This window comes from Podarcis muralis, chromosome 6, assembly GCF_964188315.1.
Source record: "Podarcis muralis chromosome 6, rPodMur119.hap1.1, whole genome shotgun sequence".
In the NCBI taxonomy this organism is placed as follows: Eukaryota; Metazoa; Chordata; class Lepidosauria; order Squamata; family Lacertidae; genus Podarcis; species Podarcis muralis.
Window position 1 is genome coordinate 45,964,328 of NC_135660.1, and position 24,848 is coordinate 45,989,175.

The 24,848-nt window shown below is 41.9% G+C and overlaps 1 protein-coding gene across 1 annotated transcript in view; it reads left to right on the forward strand.

Annotated features, from left to right (window-relative positions):
• SORCS3 (sortilin related VPS10 domain containing receptor 3) overlaps positions 1–24,848 on the forward strand; it is a 410,327-nt gene that overhangs the window by 219,495 nt on the left and 165,984 nt on the right. Inside the window, exon 4 of the mRNA XM_028730338.2 lies at positions 4,538–4,696. Coding sequence (XP_028586171.2) covers positions 4,538–4,696 — 159 coding nt within the window. The remainder of the gene's footprint in view (positions 1–4,537; positions 4,697–24,848) is intronic.

Consider the following 24,848-nt stretch of genomic DNA (forward strand, 5'->3'; position numbering starts at 1 on the left):
TACGCTTCACACTCACTCTCCTAGTTGTGCTCCGATGCCTGGGACTCTTATACATATTCAGGCCAAGCTTAATAGATTAGATTTCTATTTTATAGCTCCTTCCTTGAATGAAGCCACAAGGAGACCCCTGTTCCTCCTTCCAGGACCCTCCCCCCCTTTCTCTGCTAGTCTGTTGTAGGTTCTGGGGTGGGCTAGTCTGTGAGGAACCCTGGGCATTCTGAAATCAAGGAATTGCTGTTCCACAAATCTTATAGGAAGGTTGTATTGGGATCAGGCTGAAGACACTGATCAGTTCAATCAGGAACTGAACCAGTGAGTGAAATGTGGTAGAGGTCACTTGTTGTGTGTGTGTGTGTGTGTGTGTGTGTGTGTGTGTGTGTAGCAGCTAATTGGGAATAGCTCAGAAAGCTAACAATGCAGGTCAAACTGAAGTGTCCGATATTGTCTACTCCTCAATAGGGATGGGCAAATCTTTCAGTTTTGATTTCTCTCCATTGCTCATTTCCCCAATACAGTGGTACCTCAGGTTACAAACACCTCGGGTTACAAACACTTTGGGCTACAGACTCCGCTAACCCAGAGGTAGTACCTTGGGTTAAGAACTTTACCTCAGGATGAGAACAGAAATCGCGCACCGGAGACATGGCCACAGCAGGAGGCCCCATTAGCTAAAGTGGTACCTCAGGTTAAGAACGGTTTCAGGTTAAGAATGGACCTCTGGAATGAATTAGGTTTGTAACCAGAGGTACCACTGTATTAATTCCACTTCTCCAGATATCTGCACCAGTTCCCCTTTTTTTTTTTAGAAGTCCTTATGAAAATCCATCAGGTACTAATTTCTTCTAATATACACAAATCTGTATGCAACTGTACCTAATATATAAAGTTTTATGAAGCAGTTTTCCTGAATATAGTGCATTTTTGTACATTATTTTCATGAATATATGCACACTTTACCTCAGTATATGCATTTTTGTACACATAACTCGGCTGCAGAACTGCCTTGCAAAATTCAGAGAAGTGCAAATTTTGATGGATGGCTGCATTTCAGTTTGTTCATTGTTCCTGAAAGTGTGAATTAGGGAGTTTTGCCTTTAAATCTGAACTGAACTAAATTCCTCCCCTTTCCTACTCCCATTTACTTCTTGGAGATTAGTGAAAGCTATGCAAGTGTGAATACTGACTAGATCACACCCTTTTATTATGCAAATTCCTTGGTAAAGCTTTTGAGGGTAACTAGTTGTTACAGGATGATGTGGAAGGTGAAGCTCATCAGAACCTTATTTCCCTTTGCAACTCAAGGAAGGGGAAAAGCTAGATATTTATACATGAAGGGTAATTAGTGGTATTTTTGAAACAGAGATAAGGAGCTAGTTTGGGGATGCGAGAATGGAACTACAGCTGGAGACAAAAATGCAGAAAGCTGGGCTGTGGTAGGCTAGAGGGTATCTCAGAGAATCTGATTTGTGGCAGTGGATTTATTGATTGTAGGAATGTTTAACTTCTGCAAACACTGTGAGCTTTAATTGCCAATAAACCCATATATTAATGCCAAAAAAGAAGAAGAGAGATTGCAGTGATCTCTCCATGCAAAGGAAGCCAAACTCAGCTGTGCTCTGTATCTGGAAAGTCTGATCACTTGGGAAAGTGGAGATTGCACAAGGAATATGCTCACTTTGCAGAGCTACCAGAGAAAACTTTTTCTCTTTGGTTACTCTTCAGACATGAGTGCTATGTGGTTGCTGCTAGTTGCAATTATTAAGGATATGGGGAGACAGAGCCCTTCCGTGCTCCTCATTCAGAATTACAGCAAACAACTTGGTTGGCAGGAAACATCCAGGGAAAGCACATCTTCCCTCAGGATATTATGGAAAGATGAGAACTTTGTTCACATGTTTTCCACATCTTCACTGAATATGGAGGCTCAGGAAGATGATCATGCTTCTGGCCCTTTCCAAACCTCCACATGTTCAGTGGATTGTCTGAGCAGAGGCAGTGTTTGCAGAAGTTAAAGTACATAAGCTAGGCATATGTGATCCGGGACTTCTTGGTCTTCTGAAAAGTCTTCAGCTGCATGGAGAGAGCCTAGCCCCATACAACTTGTTCGCCTAAAGTATTTTTGCAAGTCTTTGGCTGAATACATGGAGGTAGGGAGCAGAAACAGTGAGCGCCATCACATTCTCCCAGTCAACCTTTTAATCTGAATGTGTGGAGTCCCTTAGAGATACAGCTGGCACAAGTTCCTTTAAGCAGAGTTTCCTGACAAAGCAGCTGCAAAGGGAGATATGCCACACACATTTAAACTATAGGGATTGCAAGTCCCCAAATAGCACAACCAGTGCTGTAAGGCTGCAATCCTATTCCCACCTACCTGGGAAGAAGGCCTATTGAAGCAAAAAGTGAGTCAACAATGAATCATTGGGAAATTTGGATACCCATTTGCTGTACTCTATAATTAAGACCCTTAACCTCTTTATACAAGCTTAGAACAAGAGGAAATCTTTAATCTATAGCATTCTTCACTTGATAACCTTTAGTGAGTGGCAAATCTGTTTCCCCAGAGAATCTTTGTTTTAAAAGTAGCATCCTTCTGAAATGTTTTGCTTTGTGGCAATCTTCCATTCTCTTTCATCTAGTCTGCAGATGTAAGCAAATGTTAGTAATGTGAGCTACAGATATCTCTCTTATCCTCTGGATATGAATAAATAGATCAGGAAACAAAGTTAGTCCCAAACAGAAGCTTTCTTGAATCCTGAAAAGGTGATTTAGTTTTTTCCCCAAATAGGGATTAGAGGTGACAACCTTTTTCTCTTTTATTGTGCAATATGGAAGTCCTTTGGGAAGCAAAAAGAAATAAAGGCTTATTTCCATGGTATACTGAGCTTTTGTCACAGCGGCCCCAGAGATGATAGAGGTGATAATTCCTATTGAACTAAGTTTTTGCTGAAGTGAGGCTTTGAGATTCTCAAAGCTGATTTTTAGTGCCAAGCTGAAATGCTGCTAGCCTGATCTTACACTCTGAAGCAACAGCAGGTCTCCACAGACAAAACTGCTTGTGTGCTACGATTCTAGTTGAACACAAAAAAGTACATAATCTGGCACTGGGAAATAAAATTCAGCTTCCTGCAAATTTCAGCTATCAAAAACAAAAAAGGGGAATGTGTCTGAAAATATATGCATGAAAGCTGATCATTCTAATTTAATGGATAGTTGTTCTTATCGCTTGAAAGACCGTGTGAGCAAGGAGTTGCTGAATAAGATAAGAGGTGGAGCTTAGTCACCTACATAGCTCCTTGCTTCTCGCCATGACTATGAAAACTGGAATAAATTATGCAAAATAGGAAATATTGCAGAATAGATCATGCAAAATAAGGCATTATGTAAATTTTCCCTTCTGTGAAATTTATACCAGCCGTAGAATAAAGCTTTTCTTGTTGCAGAGTTTTGGCACATGCGATAAAAATCGGTGACTGTGGAGTATTGTACAGACCATTGCAACCGTTTAGAGTTAGCTGAAGGGGTCACCTTGAACCTTGTCACTGTGTCTGCCTAATGACAGTGGTGAATTCCTAGGTAGAATGCTTAGCTGATCTAAGAACAAGTTAGTTTGTTTAGTTTCTTAAATTTATTACTTCCCAGAGCATAAACAGAGTAAAAGCATCCGATCATTGCTGCTGCCCAAATGCCCAGGAAAAGAAAAGTTTATTTGTCTGGCATCAAAATGATGACAGAGCTGGTGCTACATGGGTCTTTCAGGGAAGAGCAGTCCATGGATGGAAGCTACTACTCTATGGAGCTCCTTTGGAGCTGGTGCAGAGAGTAGTTTGTCAGATGACAGTCTCAGGGTCCATGCAGGTTTGCATGAGGAGAGGTGATGTCGTGAAGAATATCCTTGTACGAGCCAAGAGATGTCAGTGTCAATTGTGCTACCACAAAGGGCTTGCCAAAGGAACTAAGTTTGGAAAAAAACATTTTAGTATACAGTATTAGGCCTTATATAGAGTGGATTGTCATATTTGATATTGACACTATAATCACTTCAGATATAGAGTTCAACATTTGAGTGTGGAATATGAAAATCATTCACTGGGCAAAATGTTTAAACCAGGAGTGGGGTGCATCTTTCAGCCTGAGGGCCACATTACCTCACAGAGAACCTTCTGGTGGCCACATGCAGATGGTGGGCGGGGCCAGAGACAAAGGTGGGCAGGGCAATGGATGTGACTCTTGCCTTTGTACAATTCTAGCCATGCAAAAACCATAGGGCCTATACATCCACCCACCCCTCTCTACCATTCATTCAAGCAAGTGTTCAATGGTACATTCCAACTAGGCAGTGTAAATATATACAGTGGTAAAGGTAAAGGTAAAGGGACCCCTGACCATTAGGTCAGGGACAATTCACGGTAGGGACAATTCATGTAATGTAACTATATAGAGGCAATTCTTATCACATGATAATAATCTCAAGTTAGTATCAGATATGTAGTTAAGCCTATTTCCACCTTTATCTTGTCTTTTCTTTCTTTTTATGTAGATAATGCTCTTGAGTGATCCTGAGATTGAAAGTAGCATACTGATCAGTAACGACGAAGGTGCCACCTATCAAAAATATCGGCTCAGCTTCTACATCCAGAGCCTGCTGTTCCATCCTAAGCAAGAAGACTGGATTCTAGCATACAGCCTTGACCAAAAGGTACATTGCTCATGGTATATCTTTGCCTTGTTTCAGATGCAATGCTACACCAGTGTTTAGTGCTACATGCACTAGAAGCAGTAAGCCTTAGGCGCAAGTGCTTTCTCTTCTCTGGTATGATAGGAAGCATTTAAGTTGTGAATTGTGAGTCCGGCAACACCTCATCAGCCCCAGCTAACATGACCAATGTCTAGCTGTTGTAGTCCAGGAATATCTGGAGGGCCACAGGTTCCAACCACTGTTTAAAATACAGTTTGTTGAAACAAGCCAGGATCAAACCTAACCTATGGTTTGATCCTGGCTGTCAAATCATGGTTTAGAGTTTTCCCAGATCAGATCAAACAACAAACTCTGGTTAGTTTAAAACAGGGAGTGAAAGCTTCTGATCACTTTCTTTTTGCACATTGGAAGTTGAGAGGGAAGAAGGAAGCAGTGCCTGAAAAAATACTTGGTTAACACATTCACATCCAAATGCACCAGCTTATTCTGAATGGATGAACATGCATTCTCTGAACTTTATTTTTTTATAATAATTTTTATTAATTTTTCATTAATAATAATCCAATATAAGCCACATTGATACAATACCAGATCATAATACAATTAAAAAAGCCAATTATTCCATTCCAAATTAAACATTTTTGGGTGACTTCCCATGTTCTGGTCTTGGGCCGATGCTATTGTTGTTCCTTCTCCTGCTTCCATTCTTATTTAATCCAAATAATACCATCGCGATGTTATTGCTTTATGCATTCACTGAACTTTAAATGGTGCTCCCAGGTCCCTGCACAGGGTATTCACCTGCAACCCTCTTTTTTTTGCCTCACACTATCGGCTTCCCCATTTCCAAGCTTGCAAAAATGATTTCTAAACATAGGAATTTAAACTACTCTTTGTGGCTGTAGTCCAAGGCACTCATGGAGTCATGGTATGCTGAAAGCAAAATTGCAAAGGGGTCAGGTACATCTCTGCTATTTGTCTTATTTTGAGCTATGTAGAACTCTTCCGTGTTTTAATTCTCATTTAACACAGCTGCCATCCCTGTTTGTTGTAGCACTGTTAATCCTGTCAGGTGCAAATTGTAACAAAACTGCAGTCCCTTATTATGCCTCAATCTTTAGAGAAAACGTCAATAGGATCCCAGAAATTTAGAAGGCCTGTTTAAGCATTACTCACATTTAAGAAGAAAAAGAAGAAAGGGTGGCACTGTAGTTTTAGTTCTGCCTTACTATCACATCTCTCCCCTGCTTCCAGTAGCCACATGTTGCACATGATTGGGTGAGCTGAAAGACAGCTTATCAGCGGCAGCGCCGATTGCTGTGGGAGAACTGGGGTGTGTGTGGAGGGGGCGGTTCCTTTCTGTGTGGTTGGCTGACTCTGACATTGGTTTCAGTTGGTTGATAGGATTTCCTGCTGAAATCCAAAAATTGGATTGGCCAGTGATGGCCTTTCTGAGAGGCGGGGCTCTGGGGACAGGCTGGGTGAAGCTTGTCATAACAGGTCCTCCTTCACATCACTAATCTGGCACGACTCTTATGTGTGGCTTTCTGCTCACATGGCCATAGGCAACACGTGGTTTCTGAGGGCTAAGGGCAGAGGGCAATTCACCATTGGGGGAAGGTCTAAAAGCAGCCCCGCTCCTTGTTCTACATGCCTATTCTGAGCAATGCATGAATAGGGCTATACTGTCTGAAGAAAATAATGTTATCCCATAGACACTGTAATGTTGATGGCAGACATAGAATCATAGAGTTGGAATAGACCACAAGGGCCATCTAGTCCAACCCCCTGCCAAGCAGGAAACACCATCAGAGCACTCCTGACATATGGTTGTCAAGCCTCTGCTTAAAGATCTCCAAAGAAGGAGACTCCACCACACTCCTTGGCAGCAAATTCCACTGTCGAACAGCTCTTACTGTCAGGAAGTTCTTCCTAATGTTTAGGTGGAATCTTCTTTCTTGTAGTTTGGATCCATTGCTCCGCGTCCGCTTCTCTGGAGCAGCAGAAAACAACCTTTCTCCCTCCTCTATATGACATCCTTTTATATATACATTTTTCATGAAAGATCATCTAAAAGGATCTCTGTTAGGAAAAAACACATTAGTTGTCTTTTTGGTAATGGGGTTATGCATAACTGTTGCAGGATATGGATGAGAAGGTAACTGCAGAGCAATAGTCTTGAAATAATGATAGATTCAAAAGAAGTGCTTGCCATGTAACAGCCTGAAATTTTTCTCAATGGATGTTATTGATGGGATGGCAATTGTCGGTTGTTGCTTTTGCAGAAACCATGCTCCCTCTGTTGCTTTTTCTTCCCCCTAAAAGCTGGATTCGGATCTAACCCCTGCTGCAGTGTCTCTTCTCCCACTCAATTTAACGAAGGGGCACATACTGTGAAGTGCTTTCAAATGCAGCAGGAGCTGAGATATACCCTTTAGTACTCTGCAAAGCATCATGTATATGGATGATGGTATTCAATGGATGGGTGAATAAAACAACATGGAGCACCAGTTTATAATTTTTCAAGATATAGTCACACCCATTTTCAATCTTTTTAGAACACTGATTTATTTGTAAACATCAAAATTAGCAAGTCCCCCAACTTTGTCAATGAATGCTTGAATTCAAAAGCCTTGATTTGTTCCTCAATTAGACCAGGCCAGGGAAAATTCAGTATATCTTCTCTCTTCTGCAATGCCCCTTGCTTTAAAGAGTCCAACACATCCTAAGTTCTTCTAGCCAGGTCTGAACCACTGAGCTAAGAGAAGCAATGAATTGTGGTCAGACACACTCTTTCCCAAAGCTGAGGTAGTATAGAAGCATATATGCCTCAGGTTTCCTACCTTTTCATGAGTACATGCATATCCCCAAGGAATATAAAGACTTGGGGGGGGGAGAGGAGTGGGGCAGACGATGGGCACCAGTTGTTATTATTATTTTTACCTTTCAAGTGCTACCTGTGGAACATTTGCTACAGGAGATGGTCTTACAATCTGACAAAAATGGTAGCAACGATCCCTAGGCTTTTGAGGGAACAAGTACAAAACTGCTTTCATATGGAGGTTTCTTTTGGGGTGTTGGATATCCTCATTACAAGTATCATGACTCAATGATGTATTGGCGTACAGCCTTTTTCTGATCTTCTGTTTGCCCATGCAACAGATGTTTGGAATTGTGAGCTTTGTGTGGAACACAGTGGGATGAGCGCATTGTAACGTTTCCCACAGTGAGTTCCCACCTCAGATTTTGGAATGTCTGTTGGAGCATGCACACGAAGCAGGGGAAGTTCTTTGGCTCAGCAGTTATATTTGTGAAGCGTCCCGGCTTTCCCTTGGAGAGTAAATTCATTAGTGGCCCATTGAACAATGTCTCCTGTGCTGCAATATACCACAGTCCCCAGGTCTTTTACTGCCTGACCTAAGTAATTTAATGCACTTTAAAGTGTTCTATTATATACTGCACCAGTAACCACAGATAATAACTTGAATATAGCCTTTACCTTGTTAACAGAAGGCACCAGGCTCACATTGCTATTTCTTTGATGATGCCACAGTGACATTTGCAGATGCAAAGCCACTGTAAATGTAGAGTTCTTTACTGTGCCAGGCAGTCATTGTATGAAAAGACTTAGCCAAATGTCAGTCCTTTTGCAAGCTCAGATGTTCGGTATATCCAGGAATTTCGCAGTATGAATTGAAAGACCCAATATATCTGTTTGATGTTGCTGAATGGTTTGATGTTACTTTTAAGCTAGAGAATATATATATATATGTGTGTGTGTGTGTGTGTGTGTGTGTGTGTGCCTGTGTTTGGACAAAGACCACGGTAATAAAGAAACAAATGACCAGCTGCTGGGTATATGATGTGTCTGTCAGGAAACTCAGTGGTAATCCAGGCTAGGGTTGGTTTGGGTTAGAATACCCAAATTCTATAACTCCCCACTCCTAGTTTGTGAGATTGAATGTTCCAAATTCTGCACTGATTTGTGTGTGTGAAAGGCGCAAATTTATGTACGTTCATTTTCTTTAAGAACATAAGACGAGCCTGCTGAACCAAGCCAATGGGCCATGTCATCCAACATCCTGTCTCACTGTGGCCAGCCACATGCCTTGGGGAAGCCTGCAAGCTGGACATGAGCAAAGCAGCTTTCTGCAAGTCCGAGCGACTGCTATTCAGAGGCATAACGTTAAAGTGGGGGGGGGGGAGAACATTTTTTGGTGACTGGATGCTGGCGTAAAGACCTCAAGACCTTCCCCTTGTGGTCTCTTCTCCCCATTCCACGGGTCTCGAGCCACTACTCCACTCCTCTATACTGCTGAGTATGTGCTCAATCTGCTTTTTAAGCTCGAAGGGTTATCTGGTAGGGGAGATAAAGGATGCTGGCATGTGGGGCAGCTATGTTCACATTCTCAGCAGAACTCATTACCTTGGGACATGCCATGGCTTTAGTGAGGAGGCTGTTTCAGAGGTTTGATGGTGGCAGTGGAATTCAGCTTTGGTTCAGAAATTCATAGAACTGATAGAATCGTAGAGTTGAGAGGAACCATGAGGGTCATCTAGTCCAGCCCCCTGCAATGCAATACTCTTTTGCCCAACATGGGATTAAGAGTCTCATGCTCTACCGACTAGCTATCACTTTCTAATAAATGGCTTATTACTAAAACACCTGCCACAATGTTGCTAATCAAACAAGTTGTAAAATGCAAGAGCTTGGCAATCAAAGGCCTCATCTTCCACTAAGTATATTCATCATCAAGATTCTTCATTAATCTATATATCCCCACCTATGAGTTGCTGAATTAGATGTTTGAGGTAGTATGGCAGTGTGCCATCTCAGCACACCTGGTAGTCAATCTCCATCCCAGCAAGGTCTTCCCAGTAATCACAGTGCTGAAATTTGAAAGTCTAATTCCACGTATGGAGTCATCATGACTTCCGAGACCGTATAATGTCTGCATGTGTTTAAAAGAATGACAAGAAAATGGGTTGTATGGTGTGGAGCGGAGAGAGGGAGGGCAAGGCAAGTTACATAGACATGAAAGTTAGAAGCAGGACTCCCATAATTCCCAAATCTTTTCACAAATCTTTTCAAAGTGAGGTTTAAACCCCGTCTTAACATTATATGCACTACTACTTAACTCTAGATAATTGACAGTAGCAAATCCAGCCCCTGATAGAATCCAACAAACTAATAGCTACCTTAACAGCTTACATAATTTCCATCTACTTCTTTTCAATAAATATTTTATATCTATAAATATGGAGCTCTCCTTAGATGGGCTCAGAATAAGCTGAGCAATTTCTCACAACGTTTGGGTGAGTGCTCATCTCATTCTACAGCAATGCAACTTAAATCAGATCCTGTCATATCACCACTGATGAGGCACGGACAGATCCAGTAATTGCCCCAACCTTCCCACTCACCCATGAGCCTACCACTGGAGTTGCAGTTCCAGTGCTAGGCAGAAAAAAAGATTCTTTCCTCCCACAGCTAGGGTCAAAGTTGGAGTCACAGTGTTAGGACTGTGCTGTGAGCAGTAGTCTCTGAGATGAGCCAAGACAGTAGTGAGGGCCAAAGAGCAAACCTGGAGGCAGGAGTGAAGAGTAACTAAGGATACTGGCCATGAGGAATTTGTGTTCAATCCAGACTGGACTGGAAGAGGAAGCACCTTATATTGCTTCCTGCCCAGAAGGTTCCAATTGCCAGCCTGGGTGGGCAGAGTCAGTTCAGAGAAGCTGCCACCTGCAGTTCAATGGGGCAGCTATACCCAGATTCAGCATTTCCTGACACATAGCTAGATGATGATTCTTGAGAACCTCCTTGAGATCTTAGCTAGGTGATGATGATGATGATGATGATGATGATGATAATGATGATTCTGTGAACCCCCTTGAGATCTTATGATAAATGGTTGTATATAAATATAATAAATGAAATAAAATAAATGAGAGGGCTGGTGTGTGGGCAGAATCATTGGGAGACAGAAGGCTGAGATGCCACGGACAGTGGATAGGAGTTGAGCTGTCAGACTCGAATTAAAATAGCAGCATGAGTTTCGTATTCCAAGCCAAAGGATTATGAAACTCGACAACAGCTTTGCATTTCTTAGCCTCTGCTGAAGGTTAAGGACCTGATGAAGAATCTATCCACTGCAAATTCCATTATAAAATGTGCATTATGCGGCGTAGATGGTTAGATAAGGCATTTTTATGCACTTCATGCCTGTGTGACAACCGGCAATTATGTAAACCTTTGTTACATTTAAATGCAGTCTAGCACTTGGAAAGTGTTTCCTGTTTTCAAAACGGTAATAGTCTGCGGAAACTTCAGCAGTGCCGCGTCTCGCTTCTTTTCTGTACACATCACTAGATTGTTCGGGTTGAAACTACAGGTATTTTACCTTGTCATGTGCTGAAATAAAGTGCAGCGGCTATCTTTTATTCGCTTGCACTGAACAAGTATGAAAGGAGGAGTCTGGGGGATTAAAAAAAGATGTTGATCCACATATGTTGACTATAATAAGCCAAAGTACAAGCTTTCTGGAATATGGCTTGTAGGAAAATTGTGGTAATAGCAGGCAAAACCTTATTGCTTGGTCTTCTGTCCTTCTCGATGTGAACAGCACCCAGAATCAAATACAGGAATGAAGTCAGTGAGCTCACAGTTCAGCATCATGGCAGCAAAAATCGTAATGGTACAACACAGGAAGCGGACAAAGTCAGCTCCATATATTTTTCTGCCTGAGTTGAAGAGCAGGATGGTTTGCACCTCACCACACTCCCTCCCTAATTTCATACATATAAAAACCAAACATACTGGCATTTGAATTTTAGACTATACATTTAAAGCAGTATTTCACTATTTTAATAGACATGCCTCCACCAATTAATCCTGTGAATTGTAATTTATTGTGGGTTCAGAGAGTTATGCAGGCTAGCTCAGGCTGCATGGCTTACCTGCAAGTGTCCGCTGTCCACCATTCAGCATCTGTAACCTGAGGCAACTGCCTCACTCTACCTAATTGTACGGCTGGCCCTGGAAGCTGAGTGATACTCCATGAAACCATTGGTCCATTTAGTTCAGTATTGTCTAAGCTGATTGACTAGCCACAACTTTTCATGGTTTTAAACAGGATTCTTTTCCCGCTCTTCCTGGATATGTCAGGTATTCAACCTGGGATTGCATACAAAACATGTGCTCTACAGCCCTTCCCTCAAATGTACACCCATCAGGATTTGAACTCAGGACCTTTCAGAATCTAAGTTAAAAAATCACACCCATAGAGAGGCAAAACACAATGAAAAAACACCTCAAACTCCCATTGAAATTCAGTGCTTTTGAAAATATAGAATATTGCTATCATGGGCAAAAGAGAACCAATCAGCTTTAAGTTTCATATGGCCTTGCAAATGTCTCACACTTTTGGGGGGTACTTGAGCCTCGTTTGTATGCTGCTCAGAGCCCACAGGAGAAACGATAGATAAAACTCTCAAATGTAGATCAATGTGTATTGATTGATTTAAGCAAATGGAGGTGATATGAGGGAGAATGACTTTCAGCATGAGAGTAATATGAACGGCAAAAAAGATGAGTTTTTGTGAGATGTTTTAAAATGATGTAATCTTGTAAATGTAATATATTTAATATGATATAGTTCAGTTGGCTTATTGTATTTATTTACTGACCTGGATTGTAATGTAAATGTTTAAAAAGTAGAGTGAAATAAAGAAAGTGGCCCTCTATATTCTTCCTCCTCCTCCTCCTCCAGTATTCTTATATCTCCAACATTTCCCCAATCTGCTGCTCATGGAAGCTGACAATCAATAGAGAAACAGTTATAGAAAATAATAATGGAAAATAATGTATCATTTAGACCACGAAGTCATAAAATACACACACACACACTCACACACACTCTGCAGGCTCCTTGTATAAACCGAATCCCTCACCTCCTCGCCTATATCTCCCACTGCTCAGACACATGTTGTCTCCAGTGAACAGCTAAGACTTCAAAGCGTAGTACTTAATAAATCCCACAGCAATTTAAGTAATCAGAAATGTTAGAGGAAATACAGCAGAATAATCAGTTAATAGTACAGCAGTAAAAAAATTGCAACACAATAATCAACTAAGAACAGCAAACAAAATTACACAATATTGTACCATACCATTCTCTTTTCCCTTCTGCAGTAGCAGCAGCAATATTGGGGGGGTGGGGTGGTTTGTCGGTTTATGGTATTATATATTGCCATTCTTTGAGAGGAAGGGTAGGATATAAGTGGAATTACACACACACGTACATGTGGGTGTCTGGGCTGCTGTGTCCTTCTTGTGCGCCCTTCAGCTGCAGGGCAGCTGAGAAGGATATGATGGTTCACGATGGCTTTCACCTCCCAAATCTGTGCCTGTGGCAATGTCCCCCCCCCCAGCCCACCGTGCTACACCACTGCATTATTATGCATAATTCTATCTTGTGTAGCACTACCTTGGGATCCTATGGGATGGAGGGCAGTATAGAAATTGAAGTAACAAATGAATATATGACCGGCCTGTAAAATGCAGCTATGTGAATCATTACGGAAAGTGTAAGTATAGCCAATGGTTATACATCAAAGATCGAATGTACCATTGCAACAAAGATGATAACAAAATGAATTAGAAAGACAGTGAAATGTTAAATGGCCTGTCAACATTAGGTGATGTCTGTGGCAGAGCAAAAAAAATACAAATATGGCAGTCAGCCTCTAAGGATCGCTAGCTGCTTGATCTTACCTATAAATGGTTTTGTGACTACGTTACTGGATACCATATCTTTCAAGCTGGCAGGGTTTACCACAGCATGTTTAATAGGGCAGTTATGCAAAAATATTTGCTGTTGAAAAAGAAAATCCCAAGTTCAAGAGTATTTAACAGCAACTTGGGGAAGCAATTTCTTGAATATGGTAATCATGCAAGGAATCGGAATCACTTAGCTTCATTTACAAATCATGAATATGTAACAGTGCCTTTAAATGAAAGGATGGCTAAAACAGAAATAGTGTTTGCTCAATTCATTAAAGAGAAGACAATTTATCAGTGCCGTTTCCCCCACCCTTCCTTAAAGAGCAGCCGTATGCAAATACTAGAAAATCAAGACCCAGTGTTAATTCTTCAGCGTGATGAATATTTTTATAATCCTAATTAGCTCTAGTCATTTAGTCTCGCAATTTCCCCCAATCTAGCCAATTTGAAATGAAAATAGATGCCTTGATTACCAAACTCATTAGCAAAGGAGCACCCTTTCCTTCAACTGGTTCCCTTTTAGTGCAGATACTGTCTGAATCAAGTCTGGGACACTTGTGTTGTCAACTGCTGCAAGTGGAATAAAGCCTTAATTGTTAGGACTGTAAAATATTTGTACCGCTGCACATTCCATTGCAGTGCAATGCATCACTCATTGCATGTAAGAAAAACAACTTTTTAAATGTTTTAATTAAGTGGAGTTGCTACGCCAGGTCATTTTTATAAAGTCAAATGTCACAATGGTTTCCATCTGAAACATGGAAAGTGTGAATGTCGACAAGGAGAAGTATGACTCTGCATTTATCATCCCGATTATGTTAATACTGGTAGTTTTAAAGGAAGATGAGGAATTTAATTATGCAGCAGCAGCCCGCTTATTTTGAGAAGCGCCACGATGCATTCTGCCCTAGCAAAACACTGAACTCTGAATACATGATTTGCCTTTGCAAACAAAAGAAACTGACTGTGAAACCAGAATAAGACTAATGAATTCTTTTTCCTGGAACCAAATCTCAATAGGTTTCCCCCAACCCCTTGAAATGGACAAGTCTACCTAGAATAAATCACTCTAGGTATATATAGTATCTCCACTTCCAACTATGCAAGCAGCACTTCTGTTTATTTTAGTTTTTGGTTATTTTGGTCATTTCGGCAAATATGGTTGCACTATTATTATAGGTTTGATGTTGACTTCCTTTCACCAGGGGGGAAAGGGAACAAGCCAATCGCCAGTCTACGCTACTTTTCTTTCCTTCATCTGCAAAGCATGCAATGTTGGTGGACAGGGTGGTTGGAAGAGGCAAGGCAATAAGTAGGAGGATGTTTCAGGTTATAGCACAATCTCAAATTGTACATTTGATATTTATTAGTCTCAAAAGAGAAACAGTTTGAAGTCCAATAAAAAAATATTCAGGAAGGCTGTGATAATCTTCACATTTATCTGTAATTTTGAGTGTCTAAATAATTTGATTCTGCTTGAAGAGCAGCACTCAGTTGCCATTCCTCCCTTCTTGACTTCAAACGTGCAGTTTGGTGCTGTTTTAAGTTTCTACCTTCTGTTTCCCTGATAAGTGACTGAAGTGACTGCCTCAGGTGGTGGGATCCCACTGAGATCCACACGAGACATATGCCACCTCTTCACCTGCTGCCGAAGATGTCGCCTGGGTTATTCCCACATTTTGTGTGAATTAGGCTGCTGACATTCTCCAGCTTCCATGGTGCCCACAAGGATTCACAGTGACACAGCTGAAGTAGCTTTGCTGAATCCGTTCCTGACCTGCACCCAAAGTGCTTCCATTTTGGAGCAGGAAGGCTCCGTGAAGAACAGCAGTGAGTGTCAGAAGCTGAGTGCAGTGGCATCCCATGAACTTTTCACTTAATACATTACTGGCTATTGTTCTTTTCGATTTTACCAATTGATTTAATGCATTCCAGTCATTTTAACTCAACAGTTATATTTTTATATCTCTCTATTCTATACACCACCATTATCTTTTTGAATGGTATTGTAAATTATTTGAGTGACTAAATACATTTGCTCCCATTGGGCAGCAGGGCTGAATTTCAGGTTAAACAGTTAGAACAGAGCAGAAAGGAAGAATCCCCTGCAACTTCACTGTTTGGTCTATCTCCTGCTTAGGACCCCACATTTCTTGACTTGACAACAGTACAGAATCCAACATTTTTCTTGCGGCACTCTGACTTCTGTCACCTTCAGCATCTGCTCAGCTCAGCTGCTGACTCTGCTGGGCTTTGTCTTTCCTGCTGACTGTGGGCAGTTTGGGTAGCTTTTGCCCTTGCTCCAGGCACCAACTTGACTAGGTGCTAGGATTTTGAAATCTGCTGATCAATTCCCTTTGGGGACTCTTGTAATCAAGAAGGGCAAGATGAATCATTGAATGTAACAGTCCCCCAGGGGAGTCATGTTGTGGGGAAAGCAAGGTTGCTTAATAAACAATTAGGTGCAAATTGAAACTGCCTTCAGCGTCATTGGACAATGAAATACATTTACGTTGGTTGGCATCCGTCTGTCTTGGGAGACAATGGAAGAAGAGGATAACACAAATGTACTGGACAGATATCTTACTACTTTGTTCTAGTAGAGAAGAGGTACATGCATATTTGAAAATGACAACCAATTCATGCTTAAGGAAAGGCAAGGAGCGGTAATATTTTTAATTAGATCATAACAACCAAATAAACACTGAAGAGGGGAAAACAAAATCTAAAAGATGAAGGTAAAACAATTAAAGGTATGTAATAAGATGGGCTTATAACAGAGCCTGTTAACACAGCGCAATATGTGACCCAGTACTGAGCAATGAAAAGAATAACATCACAGGTTTACAGTATACATGCAGAATCAATTAACTCTGTCTCCTCTAGTTGTCTTCTGATCATGTCATTCCGATGCTCCACCTACATCACTGCCTCTTTGTCACTTTAAATTGGTTGCAGCTTGCTAGTGCTCACCTGTCTAAAGTTCTCCTCCTTCATCTCTTCCATCATTTTATGTTGCAAGTGTTCAGGAGAGGAGTGGTGTCAGTTAATGTACTCTTTTCTCCTAGCTCTCAAAACAGGAAGGCACTTCTAAATACAATGTCCCCTTTTCTGAGTGTCCACACTAAAGACAAACTCCCATGTGATGAAAATACCTAGCACTTGATGGACTGTCTTCTGTGGTAACATTTATCTTCTGAATCCATAAGGTGAAGTCTTCATCTGTGGCAAGCTTTTGTTGTCAGGAAGCAGAACCAAATGGGTGTGCATGACTTGTACACCTGCAGTTTGCACCCCCCCCACAGTAATGTCCAAAGAAGAAACGTCTACATCACCACAGTGAAATATGAGAAGCAGTACGCTTGCACATTTCTTTTCAGGAGACATGTGAACTCTCCTCTTCAGGCATTATGCCAGAAGCATCAAAAGCCAGTATATTGGTGCTGTTATGCTTTTGCAACTTCTGGGTAATGCAAGAAGCCACCTAATTGTGAAGCCATACAGTTAATCTCTTGCAGGGAGGAACAGAGCATGGGTTTGCACAGAAAGCTAGGACCTCTGTAGTTTCCCAGCTACATGGAAGATACTTGAAACCTTTTTCTTTTTACCAACCATTCTACGTCATGTGTGTGACACTGAAAGTCGCGTCCCCAGCATGCTGACTTCCTACACCACCTGGGAGGCCTCCAGACTTCTGGAGGAAGCAGCTGCCCAGGCTCACGCCCATTGAAAACAGAGGTTTTTCTGTAGTAAAACGTGGTTTTGTTGCTTTCCAGTGGTTGGTTGCCAAGGGACCAGACATCAGGCCTGACTGGATTTATTTGAAATGTCCAGAAGATGGCGATATTTGCCTTCAAAAGATGTTCCACCTGTCATTACTATGTGCTACCTGACTAGCCTCACCACAGGGACTCTTCCTCCCACCCCATGATTTCAACAGTACATTTATTTTTCAAAGCCTTGAAGATAGATGTACTTCAGAAACAATTTTAGAAATCTTATTCGCTGTATATAGTTGAAATTCTAATTCTGGCTGCAATCCTAGGCCTATTTATGCACTCTTAAGCCTAAAGAGTTCCATAGCATTCAGTACGTAGGGACAGGTTGATGCTGCCATTTCTTTTTCTCTTCTCCCCCTCTTTGTTCATATTTCTTTGAGCATCATGCTTAATTTTGGAACTTGCTTTAATATAATGCCTACTGTTAAGCAGTTTTGACGGCAGAAGTGAAGGATGTTGTTGTCACCTTTAGCTGTGATATTGCCATTTAGGACAAAAAATTAGTCTAAGGTAAGCAGCTATCCAGTGGAGCAGATGTGGTTTGGATCCACCGAAAAATCAAGAAAACCAATGAGGTATGCAGGAAACTTCACTGTGAACCAGTTTGGTCATTAGGCCATATCTGCAGCTATCATAAATCAAGGCATTGTTAGGAAAGGAGCTAGAGAAGATGTTGTATCATCCCCCAAAACAAAACAAATGGCATGTTCTGATTGTAGCATCAAGTCTTCTGTAATGCAGCCAGCTTGCTAGGGGATATGTCGAGGCCCCATTGAGCTAATCTGACTCGGCACACATCACTTATGCAGAGATAACAATCCCTCAAAATCTATGAAGCTAGCAACAGCAAAGGTCACATCTGCAGAAGCCTCTCTCTCTTTTCTTCTTGTTCAAATTGTTAGGTATGGTCGCAGCTCGACCTTTGGAGGCTGCCAGATTCATAAAGGTGAAAGGAACCTCATGGGCCATGTAGTCTAGTCTTCTGCCCAGCAAGAATGCCGGCACCAAAATCATCGCCAAGAAAGTGACCATGCAGTTTCACAGAGCTTAAAGCCATGCTGTTCTTTGTAGCAGTGAATTAGCATTGGAAATAGACACCATGTCTCACAATTCAGCCTCAGTGCTGAGGCTGGTGGGTTTTTTTTGTCTCTTTTTCTTTTAACCTTTTCTCATGCATATGGATAGGCAGAATATGACCAAATTGGGATAATTCTCAGAGGCATAGTGGAAATTGATCAGGGGTAAGAAGGTAGAAGGGGGGGGGGGTCTGGACTCTTGTGAGATCTTCATTGTCCAAAGGCCTTTAAACACAAATTTGCACTGACACGTCAGACAACATGTCTGTAGAGGCACTTGAAGAATGAGAGAATGGGGAGTATTGGGTTGATATGTTGCAGGCTAACACTATTAGACATGGCCAATCTCTGCTGTATCCCCCCCCCCCCCGGTAGTCCTTGATGTTGGAGGTGTGCTTTCTTTTGACGATATAATAGTCTTCATAATGTAGATCTAAATGTAGATCTAAAGTAAACATGGATTGAATTAATGGATAAAACAAACAAGGATAAACTTGCACCTCAAACTTACGATGCGATAGGGAAAAGCTTGAATTCAAGCCCATCCCTTGCTATCAACATGCAGGGAGGTGTTTTTCATTCTGGTGTTTTTAAAATTAGGTCAATATTCTGAAATTAGGTCCTTCACCTGAAATCTGAAGTGATAATGGATAGTATTGAACTAACTTTTACTCAGAGTAAGCTTCTTACTATTAAAATTATTGGCCATGACAAACTTATGCCTATTATTATTAATTTCTATGGTGTACTTTGAGTAAAAGTTAATCGAATGCAACCCAATGTCTGCTCTACTACCTCAGGAGTCCTTCTTCTCAGCCTGACCTCATTTGGCTGCATGTGTAGACCAGGTCAAGCTGTGCGTGAAACTGCTGCCTTAGGATAAAGGCATAGAGGGAAAGGCATGGTGGGAAATAAGGGCAGGCTGGAAGTGCTTCCAATGGCTTCCAACAGCCTCTTTGTATAATTGCAGAGGTTATTTGTGGAGAAATTCAAGTTTTATTTATTGTGTGGGCCATAATCAGGGTTCTCTGGGTGAAAAAGCCACTAAAAACAATTTTAAATCCCTATGCTGACATATAGAATAGATGTTGCTTTGGGTACCTAGGTCGGAAGCTGTGAAGAACTTGATAGGTAAAAACCAACATTCCAAATTAAGCCTAGAAGTGGACTGGGAGCCAATGAAGGAAATAAAGTACTGGTGTCTTCTGCTCATAAAATGAGAATATAAAAAGGATTCCTGAGGGAATCCCTGCAAACATGCTAGCCTTGCAATTGGTGATTTTCCCCCCTTCCTGCCAATAATTTTCCAGCACTGTAATAGTTACTGTTACAGCTGTCAAGCCAAATTGTTCTGGCATTTGCGGAGTTACATTTTTCATTTTGTTCATTTGCAAAGTCTCTGTTTATTTGATTTTTGGCAAAGCTTGCGGGGGGGACAGTGATGGAAAGGAGACACCTGCTTCATACACATACTGACGAGTCCTAATCTGCTGTATTAATCCTTTCCCTGGTCACAGAGAAATTCCTCACTCTGGTGCTCTGTAAAGAATCCCAAGATTTCCATATGCTGCAGTAATTAAGGTGTTTCCTGTAAGAATGCATTGTGACTCGCTTGCTGTATATTAGTGAGTTGGTATTTTATTTCTCCCTTGTTGCAAAATAAAAATAACTGCCACACATGCAGTGCTGTTACATGATAAATTATTATGATTTCCCCAGCTGATAACTTTCAACAAAATAAATATACCAAATTTGTACACTTATAGCAGTATTCAGTGGTGCCTAGTGCCCATCAGGACTGGTAGGGCAGAAGGCAGGAAGACCAACAGCAGGGGGAGCCAGAGCCAGCTAATTATAGTTTTATCACCCTCCTCCTTCCTGAGTTTTACAAGCGCAACACTGAGGAGGAAGCTGACAGGCAGTGTTACCCTCTGGACTGCTGGGGGCAGACTGAATGTGGGTCAGTGCCTCATTTGTCCTAATGCACCAGCCTCCCCTGGGGGCACCAGCCTCCAAAACTGGTGAGATGGCAGTGTATATGTGTGTCCCCATGAAATACACTCCCCCACTTTACCTTCTTTTGCCCTTGGAAGAGTGTTCACAAGAGAGTGGTGAGACGGTGGGGAAGAGGAAACACATATCTGCTGCCAAGCCAACCAGACTAATGCTCTCTTGCTCCAATTCAGTAATGCAGAGTGGACTAGTTGAGGGAGAATATGGTTTTCCCAGTAGTGATGTATGGTAGTGAAAGCTGGACCATAAAGAAGGCTGATCGCCGAAGAATTGATGCTTTTGAATTATGGTGCTGGAGGAGACTCTTGAGAGTCCCATGGACTGCAAGCAGATCAAACCTATCCATTCTTAAGGAAATCAGCCCTGAGTGTTCACTGGAAGGACAGATCCTGAAGCTGAGGCTCCAATACTTTGGTCACCTCATGAGAAGAGAAGACTCCCTGGAAAAGACCCTGATGTTGGGAAAGATGGAGGGCACAAGGAGAAGGGGACGACAGAGGACGAGATGGTTGGACAGTGTTCTCGAAGCTACCAGCAGGAGTATGGCCAAACTGCGGGAGACGGTGGGGGACAGAGGTGCCTGGCGTGCTCTGGTCCATGGGGTCACGAAGAGTCAGACATGAGTAAACGGCTAAACAACAACAACAACAACATGGAGGGCCATGTATAGCAACATGTGCATTTATTGTAAGTAATACAGTGTGGGCCAACAACATCCAAATGAACATAAAAAGAACCCTGCTGGATCTTTTCCAAGGTCTATCTAGCTAAACATCCTATTTCCACAATGCCCAACCAGATCCCACCGGGGAAGCCCCAAAACAGGACATATTAGCCTTTCTCATTTGTGCTCCCCAGTAACTGGTACTCAGAAGCATGTCTACCTCTATGGTTTTATAATTTGCTGGAAGCCATCCACAGTGGCTGGGGCAACCTAGTCAGATGGGCAACATATAAATAATGTTGTTGTTGTTGTTGTTGTTGTTGTTGTTGTTGTTGTTGCCCACATGGCTTGAAGTTAAACTGTGCAGACAAATGCATAGCCTCCAAAACATCCTTCAAAAAGCTCCACAAAAATTGACAACCAGCTGATAGATGAATCTAGCAGAGTGCTTTGCAAGGGACTTTTCAGGACCCTACAATCAGCTGGTTGCCAGGTCTTGCAAAGCCCCTTACACAGAGCTTTGCAGGTGCCATCAATCAGCTGACTGGTGGCATTTGTAAGCCGCTTTCAGTTGAACCAGATCTTGCAGAGATCTTAATTGAAGGGTAGGTGGGTATGGCTTGGTAAAAATGGTCTTGCGGGCCAAATGGCGAGACCTGGTGGGTCTTATAAAGCCCACAGAACAGAGGCTTCCCACCACAGTTTGGGAAGAAGCAAGGTGTTTAGGCTTCCTATCTCTGGGTAATAGGTGAGCTTAGAAATTTTGCACTTAGGCAAAACTGAAGATGACTTACCGTCCTCTGCAATGGCTAGCAAATGCACCTCAGAATTGGTCAGGCTTAAATGAAAAGAATGCATCGCACAACGGGGCATTTGAAGGAAAACAAAATTATCTTTGCTTTAGAAGTATGGCTTCTATTTCCTTTTCTGTTGATGCTAAAGAGATTTTATGATGTTTAAACACTTTATGAGCAATTGGAGCAAGGCAAATGAAGGACAGTGTTTGAGTGCCCCAAGGGGAATATTGGTCTTTCCTGTATTAGATGGAAGGAATGTATTTTTTTGGCATGCTGGTTCACAACAGCTTTGCCCCATCAAACCTGCTCGGAGAGTTGATGGAACTGATTAAAATCACCAGTGCCCCCTGTGGCAGACACGGCCATATGGTGTTTTTAACTGGGAAGGAGATAGTTGGGGAAGAGACAGAGTCATGTGGAGAGGAAGATCAAATGCTTAGTTACTTTGCTGAGCTATTTCACTCCCTTCCCATGTGCTGATTAGACTGAAAGGAAAAATGAATTAAACATGCATTGACAGGGGATCTAAAAATCTTCATGTTGCTGATAATGATTGCTTTATACACCACAGAATCCACCTTTCAACTATAGAATCCAGGCAATAAAATTAGGAAATGCTTGCATGTTAGTGGATAAAGGTTTTAAAATATGCAGATAGATTCCAATTGTGGCCTATGGGAAAGTTATGGGCAGGGAATGAAAGCAACACTGTATGTGTCCAGCTAATGTGCTTGTATATGTAGCAAACGTGAAACCATCACTGTACCCAGAAAATTAAGTTGTAGATGAGACTAAGAGGTTTTATAAGATTGAGTGGAAATAATCCCCTAACTTCACAGCCTTGTTTGCAGATCATGAAACTCTGCCCTTGCTTTAGCTGATATTTCAGGAGTGTCATAGGAAAATCGACAAAATTCACCTGTTGGCAAAAAGAAGGGGAAATGAACTTTTCTGTATTTCTAAGCCTAGAAAACCAGCTCTCTAACTAGCGCAGCCGATAATCAGGGATGATGGAAGTTGCAGTCCATTTCTGAAGGGCCACAAGTTCTCTACCTCAGGGACTTTGGGGACACAGCCCCATCTTCCAGCACATCCCTGTCGTCCAGCCCTCTGCTGAGGCTTTCTTCACAACTTCAGAGGAAAGCAGGGAAACACCACCACATTGCCTAGGTAACCAAGAAACCCTAACCATCTTTCCAAATGACACAGAAGAGGCAAATACAGAAGTCACCTGGTTGCCTAGGCAACGTGGCGGCACTCCCTGTCTTCTGGTGCTGTAAGGATATCAGAAAGGCTTCTTGCAGCACGGTGAAGTTTCCCCACACTGCCTAAGCAAATGGGTAATGCAATGCTCTTGGACTTCTTCCCACACAACATTGTGTGGTATTGTGGTGTATATGAAGGGGAGGGCAACATTTTTCAGGGGAGAGGGGGCACCTGCATAGGGAAGGAAGAAGCTAAAGCAGCCAGTACAATGTTGTGAGCTGCCCCTCAGCCCACCGAGAAAGGTCAGTGCAATGATGGACAGGAGGCATGGCTTCCAAGTATGTTTGTGAGCACAGTTCAAAATGTTGGGGCAGACCTTTAATGCCTTAAAAGGCTTTGGCCCTGCATACCTGAAGGAGCGTCTCTACCCGCATCATTCAGTCCAGACACTGAGATCTAGCTCTGAGGGCCTTCTGGAGGTTCCCTCATTGAGAGGTTACAGGGAACCAGGCAAAGGGCCTGCCTTCTCAGTGGTCGTGCCTGCCCTGTGGAATGGCCTCCCATTAGAAGTCAAGGAAATAAACAACTATCTGACTTTTAGAAGACATCTGAAGACAGGGAAGTTTTTAAAGTTTTATGTCTTACTGTGCTTTAATTTGTTGGAAGCTGCCCAGAGTGGGTGACATATAATTGTTGTTGTTGTTGTTGTTGTTGTTGTTGTTGTTGTTGTTACTACTCCAGTTGCAAATGTGGTAACCACAGAGCAAACCTGAGTTGATGAGGTCCTGACAACAACTTTAGATGGGAAAAAACATATGAAGTGGGATTAGATGTGGAACTGAGAGTGGGTGATGCCTTCTAAGATTTCCTGAATGGCTCAGCCTAGCTTCTCACTCTTTCACTGGCTCTCACTCTGATGTTTGCTTGATGGGAGTTTCATTTTTGGAGGAACAGAATGTGGTTGTCAGTGAAATACCATCCATATTAGGGAATTTTAGTAAATACAGTGGTACCTCGGGTTACATACACTTCAGGTTACAGACGCTTCAGGTTACAGACTCCACTAACCCAGAAATAGTACCTTGGGTTGAGAATTTTGCTTCAGGATGAGAACAGAAATCGAGCAGCGGCGGCGCAGCATCAGTAGGAGGCCCCATTAGCTAAAGTGGTGCTTCAGGTTAAGAACAGTTTCAGGTTAAGAACAGACCTCCGGAATGAAGTAAGTTCTTAACCTGAGGTACCACTGTACCTGGGAAGAATCTACTTTAAACATTTTTTTGACCCACTGCCAATCTGGAACACAATCAAGTCTCACAGACCATAGTTATCAGCTTGAAACATGCACAAACATCTGGGCATGGGAAATTTGAAGTTAACAACTCATTTATCATTTATATAATTTGACTTCCCTCCAAATCCATGGTGGGTGATGAAAAACTAAGTTCACGTGCCCCCAGTTTTGGCTGATATTCTCTAGAAAACTAAGGCTGAGCAATTAGCTTGATATCACATAGTGGGATGGAAGCTTAAGGATATGGAGTTAATGCAGACAAGGAAAATAAAAAATGACTCTTACTATCATCATTGTAAAACCAGGTGTAACAGCTTTGTTGGTAGTACAGCATGACAAACAAGAGACCAGTAGTAATTTGAAAATAAATCAAGCAAGCTTTGAAGATGCATAGAAGACTTCTTTGGTATAAATATTTGCAATCTGGATCCATAGCTACATTTGAAAAGTAGCTCTACATTTTGGAAGCTTCTTTAATTTTTTTTTTAAACCAGTGATGTTTCACCTACTCTGTATTTCTCACTCTGGAATAAGTGACCTGAGA